The 21,404-nt window shown below is 37.3% G+C and overlaps 1 protein-coding gene across 1 annotated transcript in view; it reads left to right on the top strand.

Moving 5' to 3' along the window:
- LOC126183826 (NACHT and WD repeat domain-containing protein 2) overlaps nt 1-21,404 on the top strand; it is a 293,040-nt gene that overhangs the window by 80,393 nt on the left and 191,243 nt on the right. Inside the window, 3 exon segments of the mRNA XM_049926082.1 lie at nt 7,966-8,166; nt 10,341-10,480; nt 18,899-19,109. Of these exon segments, the coding sequence (XP_049782039.1) occupies nt 7,966-8,166; nt 10,341-10,480; nt 18,899-19,109 (552 nt within the window).

The following is a 21,404-nucleotide window of genomic DNA, read 5'->3' as shown; positions in this document are numbered from 1 at the left end:
CGCTGTTTCTTGCAAAACCTGTAAATGCAAAAATATAAAGAAATAAAGGAAGATGAGAATTTGATTTTCGTCCACGTCGAAGTCATCGGTGCGTATTTGGAGAAAGTTCTGTGACCGTTTTGAAGGAACTGGCGTTCGCTTGAAGTGATTCTGGTGGACCAAGGAGAGTCTCGAACTGGATGCTCAGACACAGACTTGAGATTCACTCCTTCAAAAATGAATGTAGTATCTTAACAACTGCGTCACACGAATCCGTGGAAACACAGGCTATTTCTAAATTACTGTTGCAAAATCGTAAGATTTGTAGGGGCGATGGATAAGTAACGGCTTGAATACGAACCGCTTTCTGGAAATGTATTCTTTCATTGCTACAGCAACAAGCATGTGAAATTGTGAGTCCCACTAGCCTACATCTGTTGACTGAAAGATAGTAATTCATCATAACTATGGAAATTATTTCATCTGCAAAAAAGAGGCTAATGTTGTAACAATGGCCACTGCTAACCGCTGTTTTTAGAAGCACTGTGGACTCCTGACCATCAGTGATAGAGGAGACAGTGAGTTTGTAATGTGATACGTTATTACTGGACGTTTCGTGTGTCCCTCTACCTTGGGAATGTTACCACATTAGTTAATCAGGTATGTATGTAGTAATTACCAGAGTCAGTGTAAGTTATTATGATTCTTTTAATCAAGAGACGCGGGATAATGAAATACATTGTTCTGTGTAGAAATGAAACAGTCCATTTCTGGATATACATTATGTGATCAAAAGTATCCGGACACCCCCAAAAACATGCGTTTTTCATATTAGGTGCGTTGTGCTGCCACCTACTGCCAGCTACTCCTACCAGCGACCTCAGTAGTCATTAGACAACATGAGAGAACAGAATGGGGCGCTCCGCGGAACTCACGGACTTCGAACGTGGTCATGTGATTGGGTGTCACTTGTGTCATACGTCTGTACGCGAGACTTCCACACTCCTAAACATCCGTAGGTCCACTCTTTTCGATGTGATAGTGAAGTGGAAACGTGAAGGGACACGTACAGCACAAAAGCGTACAGGCCGACCTCGTCTGTTGACTAACAGAGACCACTAACAGTTGAAGAGCGTCGTAATATGTAATAGGCAGACATCTAACCAGACCATCACACAGGAATTACAAACTGGATCAGGATCCACTGCAAGTACTATGACTCTTAGGTTGCAGGTGAGAAAACTTGGATTTCATAGTCGAGCGGCTGCTCATAAGCCACGCATCACGCCTGTAAATGCCAAACGACGCCTCACTTGATGTAAGGAGAGTAAACGTTGGACGATTGAACAGTGGAAAAACGTTGTGTGAGTAACGAATCACGCTGCACAATGTGGCGATCTGATGGCAAGGTGTGGGTATGGCGAATTTCCAGTGAACGTCATATTCCAGCGTGTATGGTGCCAACAGCAAAATTCGGAGGCGGTGGTGTTATAGTGTGGCCGTGTTTTTCATGGAGGGGGCTAGCATCCCTTGTTGTTCTGTGGGACACTATCACAGCACAGGCCTACACTGATGTTTTAATCGCCTTCTTGCTTCCCACTGTTGAAGAGCAATTCGGGTATGGCAGTTGCATCTTTCAACATGATAGAGCACCTGTTCATAATGCACGAACTGTGGCGGAGTGGTTACACGACAATAACATCCCTGTAATGGAATGGTCTGCACAGAGTCCTGACCTGAATCCTATAGAACACCTTTGGAATGTTGTGGAACGCTGGTTTTGGGCCAGGCCTCACCGATCGACATCGATACCTCTCCTCAGTGCAGCACTCTGTGAAGAATGGGCTGCCTTTTCCCAAGTAACCTTCCAGCACCTGACTGAACGTATGCCTGCGAGAATGGAAGCTGTCATCAAGGCTAAGGGTGGGCCAACGCCATATTGAATTCCAGCATTACCGATGGAGGGCGCCACGAACTTGTAAATCATTTTCAGCCAAGTATTCGGATACTTTTGATCACATAGTGTAGGTTCTAATCCAAATCATTATCCTTCGGGTACTCTCCACTCTTACTTGGTGAATACAAGTGTAGGTTTTAGAAACATCCTGTATATGCTTTGGGAGTCCATGTGAGATCGGATGGGACGTCACTTTGCAGATAATGCTTCATGTATTGTCTATTTTCCTCATTCACTAGTCTTTACACGTCTACGAGTTTGCCAGTGCAAAATGACGAAGCTGTAATATTAAATCAGAACGGCAAATCCAAAGCTTATGCAGGGTTATTCACAAGTACCTTTGAGGTTTTAGAAGACGACTGCACGTAAACTACAAGATATACAGAAAAATGACACATATCGGTGTATTGACAAGAGCATGCTGAGGGGTAGTGCCACCAATTCTTCATGTCTACATATTTATTTCTCAATGTAGCCACTCCTGAAACAAAAATATGTCTCCGAACGAGAGATCAGTTTGTTGGTACCGTCACTTTAGAATGTTCGACTTTGTTGATGGATCTACAACCTTCCCTCTTTTTGCACCGCTTCGTAACTATCAAAGTGAAGTCTTCGAAGATGTTCTTTAAGTTTTGGAAACAGATGAAAATCAGAGAGGGCCAAGTCGGGACTGAATGGGAGATTATCAATGACAGTGAACTCAAGGCGTCGGATTGTTGCCGCTATCGCAGCGCTCGTCTGTGGTCCGCAACTGTCATATTGATGGAGAGGATGAACTCTTCGAATTTGTGCTTTGTTTTCCGAGGGTCTTGCAGTACCTTGCAGAGCTTTTGGTGGCGCATTTAGGCATGAATTCCAAGTGTACCACACCTGGAACATCTAAGAACACTGTAGGCGTGATTTTGCCTGCTGATGGCATGGTCTTGAAATTTTTTGGCGTCGGTGATTCCTTGTAGCGCAACTCCATTGATGCTCTCTCGTTTTTGGGATGAAAATGGTGAACCCAGCTTTCAGCACCTTCCATAATATTGTTAAGGAACGCATCATCCTCACGCTCAATATGCAAAAGGAATTGATGGTGCCGGCCTCTGTGGCCGAGCGGTTCTAGGCGCTTTAGTCCGGAACCGCGCTGCTGCTACGGTCGCAGGTTCCAATCCTGCCTCGGGGGTATGGATGTGTGTGATGTCCTTAGGTTAGTTAGGTTTAAGTAGCTCTAAGTTGTTCTCAGATATTAAGTCCCATAGTGCTTAGAGCCATATGAATTTTTGAAATTGATGACAAATGTCCAATCTTCTCTGTTAAATGTCAGGAGTGAGCATCCGAGGCACCTGCCATAAACACAGTTTTCTGTACCACTGTTCTGCATTGGTGACCCGTACACACACTTGTGATATGCCACACCTACTACAGAGCTGTGTCTATGTTACCCGACGATTTTCTCTGAGCCGGCCAGAGTGGCTGAGCGGTTAAAGGCGCTACAGTCTGGAACCGCACGAGCGCTACGGTCGCAGGTTCGAATCCTGCCTCGGGCATGGATGTGTGTGATGTCCTTAGGTTAGTTAGGTTTAAGTAGTTCTAAGTTCTAGGGGACTTATGACCGACCACAGCAGTTGAGTCCCATAGTGCTCAGAGCCATTTGAACCATTTTTTTGATTTTCTCTGATGAGGTCATCAATGTGATTCTGATGTGCCTCGTTGGTTGAGGCACGCGGTCATCCTCTCCATGCTCTGTCACACACGTTGAGGTTAACACTGCAGTTACTTTCATAACAAGCAGAAATAACCAACTGTGACACATAACTGATGTTGATACAATCATCAATGTGTACACAGCTTTCATTCTTCTATGGATTTCAATTGGAGGCACGTTTCTTCAGTTAGAATCTCTATTGCAGCATGCTGTTTCTCACGCTCCGACGTGGTTACACTACCAAGTTAGATGCTACAATTCGGAGCCATCTAGTGGCAGTGGGTTGCATCTCGCGCCAGGGAAGCGGGAAACTCTACCAACTAATGTGCATAACATGTACGAGCAGTACCTCAACCGATACTGAGAACAGAATAAAAAAGTCGGGGGCATTAGGGTGCATGCGTGCCAGAACATGCAGAAAAATCATCCGCTCTGCATTATGCCATGGAATTAGTTCGCGCTTGCAGATAGGCAACCCAGTGAACAGATTTACAAATCGTGCTACTATCGTTACGCCTTCCTGGGCATGCGGCAGCAACTTCAGTGAACTGCAAGCGTTTATTAACATTTGCTACATCACAAACGATGCCCGTATTGAGCACATATAATGTAATTTAAAAACTTGGAGAGGTGCTTTATCCTCTGATATGTGTCTATTTTCTATATGTCTGTAGTTTTAACGCAGTCATCTTCTGAAACCCCAGAGGTATTATGAATAACCCTGACTTCAACTCTCAAGACAGCACATCCCAAAAGAGGCATCCGCTTGATTTCATGCGATTTTTTACAACCACGTTTCACAATTTCGATGGGCCCTGCCTGTCAGAACATGAAGTCAGCCTGGTCTTGGTTTAATTGCAGTTGTCCGTTCACGTTTTTACTTCACAATCGCTTCACTAACAGTCGGTTTTGGCAGCTTTAGAAGGGTTGGAATGTCCCTGATGAATTTGTTACTCAGGTAACATCCAATGACTAGTCCATGCTCTAAGTCACTGAGCCCTCCAGACAAACCCATTCTGCTGTTTTAGTGGTCAATTCTGCTTGACATAGGGATTTACAGACACCTTTCATCAGGTAGTGTACATGATTTTCGGCACACTTGAGAAAATACAGTGCCTCGTAGTGTAACAGATGAGTGAATGTTACTGTATCTACTATCTAGGACCAGCTCTGATGTTAGAATTGTAATGCATTACAAAGAATACTGTAAAATATGGAAGCAAGTAATCCAGAAATCGAAGCAACATTATTATGAGAAAAAGGTAATTACATCAGGCAATAAAATAAAAACCTTATGGGATATAGGGAAGACAGAGACAGACTGGGACCAAAAAGGAAGAGGAACAGATAGCTCTAAAAATAAATGAGACTTTGGTAACAAGTGCATTTAGTGTTGGAAACCTCTTAAACAAGTACTTCATTTCTGTTACCAACAGATTGGGGTTATCAGGTTCGGTGAACAGTGTAATGGACTATATGATACCAGTCTTTAAAAATACAGTAATTTCAGTATAATGGAAATGTCACTCACATCTCCCAAAGAAGTAGCATCCATCATAAAATCCTTAGAATCTAAGTATTCCAGTGGGTATGATAACATATCAGTGAAGTTAATCGAAGAATTCTCATGTGAGTTGAGTTCTATCTTAAATTATTTATGTAATTAATCTCTTATCAGCAGAACATTTCCAGACTGAAGTTAAGCCTCTTTACAAGAAGGGGGATAAACAGATACCACCAAACTATCGACCAATTTCCCTTTTGCCTGCTTTCTCAAAAATATTTTGAAAGGTTGTGTTCAAGTATCTCCTTAAGCATCTGGCTGCAAATAACATATTGTCCAAGTTACAGTTTGGATTTCTTAAGGGTTCTGATATAGAGGAAGCTATTTACACTTACAGTGAGAATGTATTTAATTCATTAGATAATAAATTAGAGGCTAATGGCATTTTCAGTGACCTGTCAAAAGCTTTTGACTGTGTGAGCCACAGCATTATCATAAGTAAATTATAATATTATGGTGTCACCAGAAATGCTGCGAAATGGTTTGAGTCTATCTAACAGGAAACAGAGGGTGTCACTGCAAAGTACCTGTACAGTAAGCAGTCAGTCTTCATCTGATTTGATGGCTGGGTGTTGTGTGCTGTCCTTAGGTTAGTTAGGTTTAAGTAGTTCTAAGTTCTATGGGACTGATGACCATATATGTTAAGTCCCATAGTGCTCAGAGTCAGTTGAACCATTTTTCATCTGATTGGGAATTAATTGCTTGTGGTGTTCCTCAAGGTTCCATCCTGGGTGCACTGCTTTTTCTTGTGTACATTAATGACATCTTGTGTGTTACATTGCCAGATGCTAAGTTTGTTTTGTTTGCAGATGATGCAAACATTGCAATAAGTAGCAAGTCAAGTACAGATTCAGAAATAGTTGCTAATCAAATTTTCACTGACATTAACAAATGTTTTAAAGCTAATTCACCGTCATCAAACTTTGAGAAGACCTACTATATGCAATTCAGAACCTGTAAGAGATTTCCTTTCAGCATGTGTATAATATATGAAGACATGCAGATCGCAGAGGGTGACAGTGTTAAATTTCTGGGATTACAACTTGATAATAAATTCAGTTGGGAAGGGCATACCACAGAATTGCTTTAGCACCTAAACAATTCTGTATTTGCAGTCAGAATGATGTCAGATGTCGGAGATATAAATATAAAAAAACTTGCATACCTTGCTTACTTTCATTGTATTATGTCATACGGGATCATATTCTAAGCAAAAGTTTTAAGGGTGCAAAAGCGTGTGATGAGAATCATTTGTGGTGTAAATTCAAGAACATCATATAGAAACCTGTCCAAGGAACTTTGTATTCTAACCACTGCTTCTCAGTATATTTAATCCTTAATGAAATTTGTTGTAAGTAATATATCTCTGTTTCTAACCAATAGCTCAACACATAGTATCAGTACTAGGAATAAGAACATTCTACATAAAGAATTTACCTTGGTCCAAAAATGGCTCCAGTATTTAGGAACACACATTTTCAGTAAGTTGCTAGCAACCATTCAAAACTTGTTTTCATATAAAGCACAGGTTAAACAGAGCTTGAAAGCCTTTTTGATAGGCAACTTCTTCTACTCTATAGATGAATATCATAACAGAGACTGTTATGGCAGCTTAAGTAAAAATGTCTGTTGGGTTTCAACTTTGACAGCACTTGGTCACAACAGTCAAGATTATCACTTTATGGATGATAAATTAATTAATAGTGCATAACAGTGTTTCATTCTGACAGTGTGTTAATTCTGTAAATATTGGCTGCTCCAGTTTACCGCATTGTATTCACCTATTTCGACAATCTTCTGACAAATGATCAGGGTAGTAAATATTATATTCAAATGTTTTATATTTTTATGTTATACTTTCTGACATGTTCCACACATACGAGAATCATCTCATCTTTTGGGACTATGGAACAAAAACTGAATCTAATGTAATCTAGCCTCATTGCTGAAATACAGAATGCTAAATTGTAATGTTTTTGGATGTACTCTGCTGTTGTGCAACATACTTTGATGTCTGCATACATTTCTAGAGCTTTTGCAGTGACTGTAATCTGGAAGCCTGCATTGGTGAGTGGCATAGACGAACACCATTGTGGTGGTACCAGCAACACCCCTCTACAATTTGCAACATGGGATGGAAATTTTGTGGAACACATTCTCCCAATATCACATCCAAAGCTCTATGGTCTTCTCTGTGCATGATTACAGTGCTGCTTTGTTGCTATAGAAGGCTGACAAGGTATTGAATAAAACTTAATTCATGTGGGACCATTACTTCAAGTTGTTCATTTTTAATTTTCATTCTGTGTAATTTGAGGAATTGTGCAGTTTTTGCTGTGTTTCCTAAAGTGATAGAGCATAGATGATGATGTGTCTTGACAACTACTGACCCACTCCTCTTTGTGAATTTTTTATCAGACACATACCTGCCATTATTGTTGAGACTCAGCTATATAATTGTTTCATCACCTTGAAAGCTATTTGATGCCATGGATTACATATGCTCCCAGACAGTCTTTTGAGAGCCAATATCATGAACCATTACTTATGTTATAGATCTTTACTTTCGTTATAGATATTTCCCAAATGCCCACACTAATTTGTATATGTATGGGTTGCGTTACACTAGTGTTGAGTCAGCAGAACTGTACAGACAACACAAGCATGATAACTGATATTGATGTGGTAAATACATTTATTTGTGGCACCAGTCTAGCCTATAACAGTCAACATTTTCTATCAAGATGGCAAGTTAATGTTATGGTACATTTGCAGATTTCATACAACTACATGCTTCCATTTGATGACATTCCTGTGGATCTGGTGCCTCTGACAGCACACTTTAAGTACTTACTGAACAATGCGACCAAAGAGCAACCACTGATCCTGTTCCTCGACTCAGTGGACCAGCTGACAGGCACACAGGATGCCAACAAGGTTTCCTGGCTGCCATTGCGTCTGCCTCCCAACTGCAAGGTACATCTTCCTCAACAGTTAAAGTATAACTTTTAAATATTTCTATACATCTTATGTCAATTACTGCAGGAATATTGTTCTGAAATATGCAGTTAGGCACTTTGATCACGACTATTAATGGACACAAACTGTTTATTTGATTTGCTTTGTTATTCTTCAGATATGCTGGCATTTGTTTTAGAGTCGTTAAAGGTAATTGAATAAGTATCTTATGTCATACATGAGTGCTTGTTTAAAAATTAATGCCTCTGAATTTTTATATGAAAACTCTTAAAGCTTTTTAAATAAAACAAATGTTATTAACATTCTGTATTTTTGTTCTTCATGTCTACATATTTATTTGTCAAAACAGTCACTCTGGAAACACACACATTTCTCCCAACGAGAGACCAGTTTGTTGATATTGTCACTTTAGAATGTTTGACTTTTTTGAGAGAGTCACAACATCATCTCTGCTTGTTCACTTCATCACTATCAAAGTGAAGTTCTCAAAGGTGTTATTTAAGTTTTGGAAACAGGTAAAAATCAGATGGGGCCAAGTTGGGACTGTATGGGGGATGACTGATGACAATGAACCCAAGACATCAAATTGTTGCAGATTTTGCCGCACTTGTGTGAGGTCTGGCATTGTCATGTTGAAGAAGAGGGTACTTCACATGTAGATGAACTCTTTGAATTTGGAACTCAATTACAGTAGGCTGTTTCTCATGCATCAACATAGTTACATTACCCATGGCCAAGGTACATGCTAAAATTTGAAGCCCTCTATTGGCCAAGGGCTTTGTTTTTCTTAAGATATGCTGATATTTAATGTAGATTCATTAAAGGTAATTGAATCAGTATCTTATGTCATGTTTGACTGGGTACTGAAAAGTAATACCTACTAAATTTTTATGTGAAAACTCTTATAGGTTTTTAAATAAAACAAACATTAATAACATCTACATCTTTATTCTTTATGTTTACATATTTATTTCTGAGCATAGTCACCCTGGAAACAAATATATTTCTCCCAATGAGAGACCAGTTTATAGATACCATCACTTTATAATGTTTGACTTTGTTGTTGAACCCATAACCTCAACTCTGCTTGCACTGCTTCATCACTATCAAAATGAAGGTTTTGGAAACAGATGAAAATCAGTTGGTGCCAAGTCAGGACTTTATGAAGGGTGATCGATGACAGTGAAACCAAGGTGTCAGATTGTTGCAGATGTCACAGTGGTTATGTATGATGTGGCATTATCATGGTAAAGGAGAAGGTGCTCCATGTGTGGACAAATTCTTTAACATTGAAACTCAATTATAGCACACTATTCCTCACAAGCTGACATAGTTACATTATCCATTGCCATGTTACACACTTCAATTCGGAGCCCTGAAGGGGCTGAGGGCTGCAAGTATGTGGACATGAAAAATGAAGATGTAGAGTGTTAATGGGATTTGTTTCATTTAAAAACCTTTAAGACTTTTCTTATAAAAATTCAGAGTCATTACTTTTCAGCACTTTCCCATAAGGGATTGCCTTTTTAATTATATAACTCTCATCATTTCAGATTAATATATGAACATGACATATTTCATGTATACTACTCTGATGAACCAGAACATTATGACCATCTTCTTAATATAATGTTGGTCCACCTTTGGAAAGGTTCTGAGGTGATATCTTGTTTGCCACATATTTATTTTCCCTTTTGTATGTATAATATATGTTTTCACATATGAAAGGGATTAGATTAACCATTTCCTCAGCTATTCATACACTTACCCACTACTCTCTCTGTGATAAACAACACCTTGTTGCAGCCTTTCACTGTCGTGATCTAATGGTGGTCCCTGCATTCTGTTTGAGCAAAACAATGAGGTAGTGTCCATTGCATTGCTTGCAAAGAACAGCAAGCTCTGATTGTTCTACTTTTTGACAGAGTTTATATGGATTGCACCCACATTTTCACTATATCAATGTAACATGCATAGCAGAGCAGCAGATGCTACAGTGCACACAGTTACCAACATAACAGTAATCACACTGATGTAAATATATGAACTGTGACTTTACTTGAAGCAGTATTTCTGGGACATAACCATCACTTGAGAAAATATGTAATTGTATTCTATAAAATGATGATAAGCAGTGACACTCATACACGGAAATATATATTCTGTTCCAGCTGCTTGTATCTTGTGCAGCTGAAGCAAATAACCCAGAGGTCTCTAATGACTATTACCTTTTAAGAAGAATGATTGATATTGAGGAGAACTTTCTTGAGGTTACTGACCTCGGAGAGGATCTTGCAATGCAAGTAATAAGGTAACAATTTCTTATATGCATATTTGGGGGTTTATGTATGGTATGGACTTTTATTTATTCTTGCAGTTATGTCAGAGACTTGTTATAGGCAAGGTTTCAGACATTCAACTGGGCTTCTCCATCTATGACAGCTGCATTATTATTTGATTATTCATCCAGATTTATCACTGTTTCCTTATCTTCTCCTGATATTAAAATTTTCTGGGAGATACAAATCAAGAGTTTTATTTCTGTGTTTGAGTGTTCCTTATAATATTTTCATATCAGAAATAGTGGTTCACTGAAAGTTTTACAGTGTAAACATGACTTTGTATGGAGTAACTGGAAATATGTATAGAATGCAATGCAACAGAGTGTTTATTAATTCAGTTTTGTTGCTTATCAAACTAATTTAGCAACTGTATCTAAAAACAAAGATTATGTGACTTACCAAACAAAAACGCTGGCACGTCGATAGACACACAAACAAACACAAACATACACACAAAATTCTAGCTTTCGCAACCAACGGTTGCCTCGTCAGGAAAGAGGGAAGGAGAGGGAAAGACGAAAGGATTTGGGTTTTAAGGGAGAGGGTAAGGAGTCATTCCAATCCCGGGAGTGGAAAAACTTACCTTAGGGGGAAAAAAGGATGGGTATACACTCGCACACACACACATATCCATATCCATCCTTTTTTCCCCCTAAGGTAAGTCTTTCCACTCCCGGGATTGGAATGACTCCTTACCCTCTCCCTTAAAACCCAAATCCTTTCGTCTTTCCCTCTCCTTCCCTCTTTCCTGACGAGGCAACAGTTGGTTGCAAAAGCTAGAATTTTGTGTGTATGTTTGTGTTTGTTTGTGTGTCTATCGACGTGCCAGCTCTTTTGTTTGCTAAGTCACTTAATCTTTGTTTTTAGATATATTTTTTCCCACGTGGAATGTTTCCCTCTATTATATTCATATCATTAATTTAGCAACTGAGTGAATTGTTTAAAGACTGTATTTTTTGTTCAGTGAACTGTGTAATGGACTGTTCGATGATTACATTTTATTGTTAATCACAGTGACCAGTCCTGTAGGAATCATATCTCACAATTAATTTCACTAACACTGTAGTACTTATTTGATTTAATTCTGTTTCTGCTTTTATTTCATGCCCTTCTCTGAGCCCATTACTACTGTTCCTGATGTTTCCTGATTGTAATATTCAGCCTCTTGCTTCATTTTACTTTCTGCTGCTACATTGTATGTTACATGTTTTGTGGTCACCCATTTTGTAAAATTTCGTTCTCTGAGGCCTGTATTTTACACTCCTTGCTGTTACTGTGCTGTCTCTTTGTTATCAGCACATACTGCCTCCTCACTTTGCTCCCGTGTTCTTTGGGCATAGTTTCTCACCGACAAATGAATCCCTGTTGTCATCCCCTTTAGGCTCTACTCTTATTTAGATTCAGAACCTGATATTTTTTTCCAAATTTCAATTTAGTAAGATTTGTTTCAGGAGAATAAAGAATTGCAATGTGTAATATGACCTTCTCAATTCAGCATCCAAACTTTCCAATGCAAAATATCTAACTGCACAGCTAATATCAGCACAACATGCTATTTTGAACTAATGACTGTCTCTTCTAACAGGGTAGTTTCCTTTAATTTTAACTAACAATTACAAAAGATACAGATGCAGCTGCCTAATATAATCTGTTATACAAGTTCCAATCTCAATTTGATACATACTCATGAAAGGTAAAATGCTATGTAGCAGTGATTTCATAGTTTTTTTAAGCATTGCGAATGATGTGGAAAGCAATGAAGCTGGTGTCTCCATTGAAGCTCTGAAGAATTTCCTTGAGGAAAATTAGCAGGAAAACATGATTGTCGCCAATGCCCTGTATTGGTACGATCTGATCAACAACACGTGTGTACACAAGGAAATAAGGAAAACAAATATTAGGATTAAGGCAATATGTTCAAACTATGGAAACTGTTCAACTTTAGATATAGGAATGTTGGATAGAGGTCAACACACTAACCAAGGATTTAATTTGAAATATTCAGATAAATGTTATTTGTGTCAAAAATTAAATCAAATAATAAAAGGAAAACAGTTCATTCACAAGTGAAAGAAGTCCTACAGAAACTTTTTTTAGAGTAAAACAGCCTTCACCATGTAAATGTGAAGACTAAATATTTGAAAACTACATCATAAATGACATCACATCACAAAACGTCTAATATATTACCAACAAAATAGAACAGATTGACGAATTTTTAAGTGTTACTAGTGTCCTCATATCTATCGTGTGAATGAACTAGGGTGCAAAACCGAAGAAGAGTGTAGCATTAATTTAAGTAATCATAAAATGGTCAGTGTCTATTATAGGAAACAACAAAAAGGTGGGGTGTTGGTATTTATGTCAAAAATAATGTCCAGTGCGAAAAAATTGATTGGGTGGATAAACTTGTATATGAGATAGTTTTTGAAATAGCTGCAAAAAGAATAAAGCTTAGAAATAGCAGTTTAATAATAGCTAGTCTGTACAGATCCCCTAAGAGCAACATGGAAGAATTTTTCTGTCATTTAGAGGAACTTGTTGACAGACTCTCACCTCATAAAAAACTGACTATAATAGTAGGGGATGTGAACATAGACTCCTTAACTAATAATATAAATCATCTTAGGTATATTAATGTTTCACAAACCGTGTTATTATAAACTTAAGAAAGGAAGACCTTGTGGTTAGAACTGTTGAGAATCACATTTAAGATCATAGTGCATTAGACCTAGAGCTTCGTACAGACAAAGAAATAGTATCTGACGGGGACCTATTTACTTATAAAAGAAAGCTTATCTATCGTACATTAATGAAAACGCTGGCACAAATAAACTGGCATCAGGTAGGTCTATATGAAAAAGGAGATATTTATGAAAAGTGGGACAAATTTTATACATCATTAACCCATTGTCTTTTTCAAGTGTGCCCAGTGGTCAAAATACTAAAGAAAATTGACAGTTCCAGGAATCGCTGGCCATGGTGGCTGAGCGGTTCTAGGCGCTTCAGTCCGGAACCATGCGCCTTCTATGGTCGCAGGTTCGAATCCTGCCTTGGGCATGGATGTGTGTAATGTCCTTAGGTTAGTCAGGTTTAAGTAGTTCTAAGTCTAGGGGACTGATGACCTAAGATGTAAAGTCCCATAGTGCTTAGCGCCATTTGAACCAGGTTCCAGGAATCTCAAACATCCCCCTAACACAATAAAATTAAAGGAAGATATGAATGATTTATATATTCTTTTTAGACACACCGAGCTGCAGTACTTCCAATCTAAATACAAAGCCTGTAGAAAAACCTACAGGGAAGCACTTAAGACATTAAAAGCACAGATGTATGCTGAACAGCTGAGGCAGTCTAATAATGTTACCAAAACAGTGTTGAGCACAGTAAACGAGGAAAGAGGAGGGAGCAACAATGCAGTGTGAAATAGCATAATAGTAAGTGACAATGAAAAATTGCTGAGTGACCCAATGGAAGTATGTGAGAGATTCATAGATCAGTTTAGTAAGATGAGTAGGAAGGATGTGATCGACCCACCACAGGTGCTAAATCCCAATAACGTCAGTAATTCACTCTTCCTGTGGTGTGTTACAGAACTGGAAATCATAAAAACCATTTCCAATTTAAAAGAAAATACATCCAGTGGCTTGGATTACATCTCAGCAAAATTTCTGAAAAAATGCAGTAATGAATTAATAAAGCCACTATAACACTTAATAAACAGCTCTTTCAGTCAGGGGTCATTTCCTGACCTGTTGAAAGTCACTGAAATAAGACTGGTGCATAGAAAGGGAATAAGTACAGATATACAAAATTATAGGCCTATTTCATTGACATCAATATTTAGTAACCTATTGGAAAGGCTACTTCTTGATCAAACTGAATCATTTTTCTGTAAGTATAATATATTAAAAAATTGTCAGCATGATTTCAAGAAGGGCCAGTCTACAATAACAGCTGTAGCTACATTTTTGCAAGTGGTAGTGAATAAACTTGACGATGGAAACAAAGTTATTGGCACCTTTTTAGACCTATCCCAGGGTTTTTGACTCTGTAAATCAGTGTGTTCTACATAAATTAGAAACTTATGGAGACAGAGGAGTAGCATTAGATTTGTTAAGAACTTACCTTGCTGACAGGAGACATTGCGTAAAGCTGTATTATACAACTGGGAGACATATACAAACAGGAAAATCGTTTTATAAAATTCTTAACTGTGGAGTCCCTCAGGAAGCATTATTGGGCCTTTTTTATTTGTTGTGTACATCAATGATATAATAATTCCACAAAATTCAAACCTAGTAAATTATGCTGAAAACACCTCCTTCATATGTTGGGGCTCCTCAAAATAGTTAGCAGTGCAAAATAATGCAGATAACATTAGCCTCATCACATAATATCTCACCAAAAACAAATTGGCACTAAATAATGACAAGACAATTCTGATGTAGTTTCTGGGTACAGAACCTGAGCTATCAGTTGAAACAATTGATAAACATAAATTCCTGGGTATTATAGTAGATGAACATATTACATGGAAGGAGCACATCAGTTACATGTGAAAAAAATGTCCTGTAACACCTACCTGCTGAAACAACCTTCCTAGCATAATAGCGCCACCTGTTTTAAGACAAATCTATTATGGAATTACACACTCCCAGCTGCAATATGGTACTGAGATTTGGGGTGGGGAATCAACAACATATATAGATAGGGCTTTCAGAGCCCAGAAAAGCATAATTGGGATAATAGCTAATATTAGTAAGTGTCAGTCATGTAGAGAATATTTCATTAAATATAACATACTAACAGTGTATTCATTGTATGTTCTCAGAACTATATTGTTTGTAAAAGAAAATGTGGTGCATAGTGTAATCAATAGTGAAATCCATAATTACAATACAAGAAAAAGAGAAAATTACCACATAAAATTTAGTAATAAAAGAGCAACAGATCATAGTCATTTTATGCTGGAAGACATTTTTATAACAGATTGCCAAATAATACAAAATTGTTAAAAGGAAACATATTTAAGACAAAATTAAAGAAACTGTTAATTGATAAATGTTTGTACTCCATCAAGGATTTTTAATATTATTGTGTGTAATTTATCTTCACTTCTAAACTTTTTTTAATGTTATTGTGTTTGTAAACTGAATATGTTCATGAGTGTTAAGTTATTATGGACAAATAAACCATTTTATTTTATTTATTTATTTATATAAAGTTTGACACACAGTGAGCTCCTGTAATTACGAATGTATCTACTTCAGAGTAAATCTGCAGTGCAGAGAAACATTCTAATGTTAATCTAACTTCTGAGTAGGTTTACAACAACAGCAATAGGACTGGCTGTGTCCAAGATATCTAACCGATCAGGAGGATGATACCTAATTGGAGGAAGGAAAAAAAAAAAAAAAAAAAAACCAGTAAAACTTGAAATAACTGCCTTATCTAACCGATCAGGAGGATGATACCTAATTGGGGGGGGGGGAAAAAAAAAAAAAAAAAAAAAAAAAAAAAAAAAAAAAAAAAAAAAAAAAAAAAAAAACAGTAAAACTTGAAATAACTGCCTAATGATAGAAATATCAAATATATTATACAATGTTTAAGGGACAATGAGCCACAAAGTGAAACACAACACAGACAGATATAAATCACAGTTTGAGTGACACTGCATCAAAGCAATGTCAGATGTCACAACACAGCTGGATTTCATCACTTTAAAATCAGAAAATGGAAGGAAAACATCTATAATCACTCACATTTATCAGCATGCATGTAATTAATTCATACTAAAATACAAAAATAACAATAGATGCTGCTGCTAATAGTTAACAGAGACTCAATCACAGCTGTGCATTATGGCTTTCTAGTTGTAGGCCTATACAAAACCATTCACACAGATTTTTTAAGTGTAGTGGAGCATAGAAAATAGTTTAAACATATGGTTTGTTTGTTAAGAACAGGGTTGATATACACTTGTGTTCAGAAAAAAACAAAACATCTTGAACAACTGGAGATAGGTCATTCATATTGACAGGACATGTTCATTACTATGTTCTGCAGAAATGATTGCGATTTCAGTAGGCTTGTTTCCTGTTCCCTAGTAAGCACAAGATCATCCATGGGCCCTGATAACTTGTTCCATGCATGATGGCATCGATGTGTATAAGGTGCAAATGGCATCCTGTGGTATAGCCATCCATGTTGCATTTACCTGATTCCGAAGTTCATCCGTGGTGGTTGGCATTGGGTTACGGCACTGCACCCATCATTTTGACATATCTCACACATTTTTGTCTGGTGAGAAGTTTGGTGATCTAGCAGGCCAGGGCAAAATGCTGACATCCTGTGACACTAAGTAGGCACCTGCTCATGCAGCAACATGTGGTCCTACATTGTTTGCTGAAAAATGGTGTCTGGTGTGTTGTGCAGAAGGGATTTGGCAGTGGGTCACAGGGTGTCATTCACGAAGGTGACACTGGTCACTGTGCCCTGTTACACACCAGCTGTGATTTTTGGTTGTACCCAGTACCAGCCCACTCCACAAGGCCTTGAGTTGATGCTGTATGTCTTATGTGAATGGGTTCACTGTGGTTCTACTCCCCCTGTCTGTGGCAAACCAAAATATGGTCATCAATTTTAAACAAACAGAACCTGGATTCATCCAAAAACATTATCTGATGCCATTCCTGTCTCCAGTGATGTTGTTCAATACATGATTGTTGTCTAGCATGTTTCTGCACATTTGTCAAATGTAGGTGGAGAAATGGATGACACACAAGTAACACATGCCATAATAAATGGCTACCAGGGGTGACAATCCGTTGCTGTTGTGCTAGAGTTGAGGAGATGCAGATCTGTCCTGCAATGCCGTTTGGATGAAATGTCAGTCTTCTCGGTGGTGGTCTGGGTGGTGCAGCCTGATCCATCTTGTTGTGTCCTGTGGCATGCCATGAACCATTCTGCTTCTACCAACTGCACTACCAAAACACTTTGTCCCACACGAGCAGCAATTTCCCAGATGCATCACATTTGCTCATGCCAATAATGGACCCTCTTTCAAACTCAAAGGGTTGACCTTGAACCTGTGGCCAACATGGTTCAGATGCTGATCATTTATGCAAAACATACTAATGTACATGTCCTGTGAATGTCAATATCGTATCTGCAGTGACACAAGTTGTTCTCTCTCTCTTTTTTCTTTCTTTTTTTTTTTTTTTTTAAAAAAAAACTTCATGAGAACTGAACTCTGAGAAGTTTACTTAATCACTTGATTAAGAGAAACAGGATTTTAAGACTGTGTGAAATAAAAGCTTTAGACATTGGCTGTTAAAGGATATTTCAGTATGTTGTTTATTTTGAAGCTGAATTTACATGAGTTGTTTAGGCTAATAGATGCTAAAGAGGAGCTAACAGCAGTGTATCACTCTTTTTGGGTATGTAATCCCCATTAGATATCTTATTACTTTTTCACCATTTCTTTTAGCAAAGAGATTTGCTTCACAGTACTGATTTTTAGCAAAATAATAGATATCATAATATCCTTGGGGCTTGCATTTTTTAATCTAATGGCCACTTGTGGTATAAACACAGTAGTGTGGAGTAAGTCTGTTGTTTTATCTGTCTAAATGTTTTGTCTCATGTTTGATTGTACAGAATGTCACAACGTAGAACATCTTCAACTTTGCATAGTTTAAAACTAAAAGAGGCAAACATAATTAAAGTATCTGTGCTGTAAACCCTTAAAGTCAATTAATGTGCACCCACAAATCTTTGTCTATCCTGTAATAAGAAGTAAACAATGAAAAAATGGAAATTACATTGGCTTGTATGATTATTTTTCAAGGATTACTTTTACGATTTTTTCAGAGTGTCTTATGTGCATAGGATGCAAATTTTTTATGATTATTACTTCAACAGAAATTCAAACACTCCATTATGGAAAATTTTAAAACAAAATAGAAATTCTGTAGACTAGGCCTATTTGTAACCATTCACACAGTTTTATGGGTACAAATGTCAGGACGTGATGTCTACTTAGTGTTTCACATTGAAAAAAGACAGAAGTGGCTTTGCAGTATTCTTCAATCAGCATAATAGACTTCTTTGTGTAAGGTAATATCTCATTCATTGATATTTTTTCAAATTATGGCTCTCCTTGATTAGAAACAATTTTCCTTGATGTCATCATCATCATCATCATCATCATCATCATCATCATCATCAAAATTCTATATAGGGAACAAAAAAGAGTGTCACCTTTTTTTCCATACCTACTTAAGAAAATTATGTTTCATTTACTGATGTGTCAGATGCTGAATCTCCAAGAATAATATTTGTTGAAAATGTTTTGGTGTCACACAGAGTGTTTTGTATTTCAGAATGTGGATGAAGACTGCTCATAGGGATCTTTCAAACTATCAGTGGCGCCTTGTTGCAAATGCAATTGGCCAATGTTCACTACCAATATTTGTCAAACTAGTCTTTGCTGAAATCTGTCGCTGGAGGAGCTACACGAAGCCACAAGAAACACATCTGGCTTCAACTGTCATGGATTCAATTATGATGCTGTTTGAAAGAATTGAGAAGCAGGTAATCTATAAACTATCATCACTGAAGTTCATTACAGTCATCTATTTTTAACTCTCTGTTTCAGATTTCTCATGTCCATTCACTCTCTGATATAATACTGCATACCGTTTTCCCTAATAACAGAGCATCTGAACTTGAGAAGTCATTATATTTCCTTGTTTCTTCATTCTTCCCAAATTCTCTTCATACAATTCCAGTGTCCTCTGTGGCATTCTTTTGACAATTTACCTCCCTTTCTCTTTTCCATTTGTTTTTTTGTTTAAATATGTGTTTTTTTATAATGTTTCTTAACTGATCCTTATTTCATATGTTATCTTGTTTGATTTCTGCTTCTTTAATAACTTCCTGTGTTTTAGAGGTATATTTTGTCTTGTTTTTACTAGTGTTTGCTGTCTTGAAGATTTTCCTCATGAGCCTGTTCTTATTCATCCTGTGGCTATGTTCAAAATTTAATCTTTCTTCTTCTGAGGGTGCTCATTATTATTTCTGTCTATTTGTAAATGTCTCTTGATGGCCACTTCATCCAAATTTCTTCACAGAAAACTGGTTCAGATATTTTTCTGAGAATTTTCCTTTCCTGCTTTTTAGTCTCTCATATTTTTCTGTGGCCATGAATCACCATAATTTTTACAGTGTAAAGTGCTCCCAGTGGAACTACTGTGCTGTAATGCCCTGGATTTGCATTTAGAGAGATAGATTTTTTGTTGTTGTGACTCCAAGTTAGCTTCTATGCTTTTTGTAGTTTTGAGATTCTTTCTTGATTGTCTATCATGCTCAGTACTGATGGCTGGATGACAACTCCTATATATTAAAAGTGTGTAACTTGTGACACTTCCCCACACAAACTTATAATGGGGAGGCTATCTGCAGGCTTCCTCTGCATGTACGGACATTTCTCATAGGAGATTTGTAGGTCAGTTTTCTGTGCTATTTCATGTGGCTTCTACAGGGCAAGTTTGGCATCTCCTCTATTATTTGTTAGGATGATGAGATTGTCTGCAAAAACCAGACACTTTGCATTGATTCTCTGCTCTTTTTAGTTCATTGTTGGAGTCCTTTTTTTATTTTCCCAGCTCTTTATAATTTTTTGCAGAACTGTGTTTAATTGGGGGGGGGGGGGGGGGGAGAGTCCATCTCCTTGACAAACACTGGTATGGATTTGAAAATCTTCTGAAGTTTAACCCATGAATTTAACTTTGGAGGTTGTATCTGTTAATGTCTGTTGCATAATTGCCCTTGCTTTCCTGTTAATTTTGAATTCCTGTAAGGATTGGAATAATGTTTGCCTATCTATCAAATCATAAGCCTCTTTGGAGTCAACACAAGTTATGACAGTGATTAACTTAATACAACCTTTGAAAGAATTTTGTTCACAACAGGGAACAATGAAATTCCCCTGTAATAATTCAGATTGGTTTTATCTCATTTTCTTGAAGAGCACCAATTAATGCACATTTATTCAGTTTCCCAAATGTTTGATATCATTATTCTTTGAGTTGCTTGTGTGATATTACTATAATTTAATTTCCATATTTCTGCTGTGTGTGTATAAGACAATACTATTAATTATTTACAGCACAGTGATGATTAGGCATATAAAGTTGGATAAAGCATACTCAGCAGGAAAAGTAGCTTCTACACAACAGTATAACTGATGGGATATTACACACTTAGTGGCTTCTATATTCTACAAGATGGTTGCTTGATAATGGACATTTAGTCTGATACCAGCTAAGAAGGTTTTTACCCTGGGAAGTTTATTGAATTTGCTAGTTGCAGCTCTCAAAATAAAGACATTTCTGATATATTTGAGCATTTAGGATTAATTGTCTGATAATGTAATGGTCAGAAAGCTATTATAATAATTTAAACAAAAAGTCTACATTTTCATTTATTAAAAAGTTTCTATGAAAAATGAATATATGGTATTATTTGGAAGACAAATTCCTATTAAATATAATATTTTTTGCAGATTCAAATCCTCCTAACAAAATCTCCTTATTTATTTGGCTTTCTGTTCAGTCCAAGCATTCAGTAATTATTCCTGGCATTATTTAGTGCATCAAATAGTTATACCTAACTTGAAAACTATTTCTGCCTTCTGCATTCAGTGTATGATTAAAAAAATTTATTTTCTGAAAAACATTGTTTAATACCAGACAGGCAAAAGCTATCTAGAATAATCCGTGAGATACAGTTCCCAAATGTGGAAACCTTGTAACTGTACATTTTGTGAATATTGTAAATTTCAACTGAGTGTCTATATTCTTGACCAGCTGAATATATGGTCATGTT

The sequence above is a fragment of the Schistocerca cancellata genome, chromosome 4 (assembly GCF_023864275.1).
Source record: "Schistocerca cancellata isolate TAMUIC-IGC-003103 chromosome 4, iqSchCanc2.1, whole genome shotgun sequence".
Lineage (NCBI taxonomy): Eukaryota > Metazoa > Arthropoda > Insecta > Orthoptera > Acrididae > Schistocerca > Schistocerca cancellata.
The sequence above is the reverse complement of the archived record's forward strand: the minus strand, read 5'-3'. Positions and strand labels throughout refer to the sequence as shown.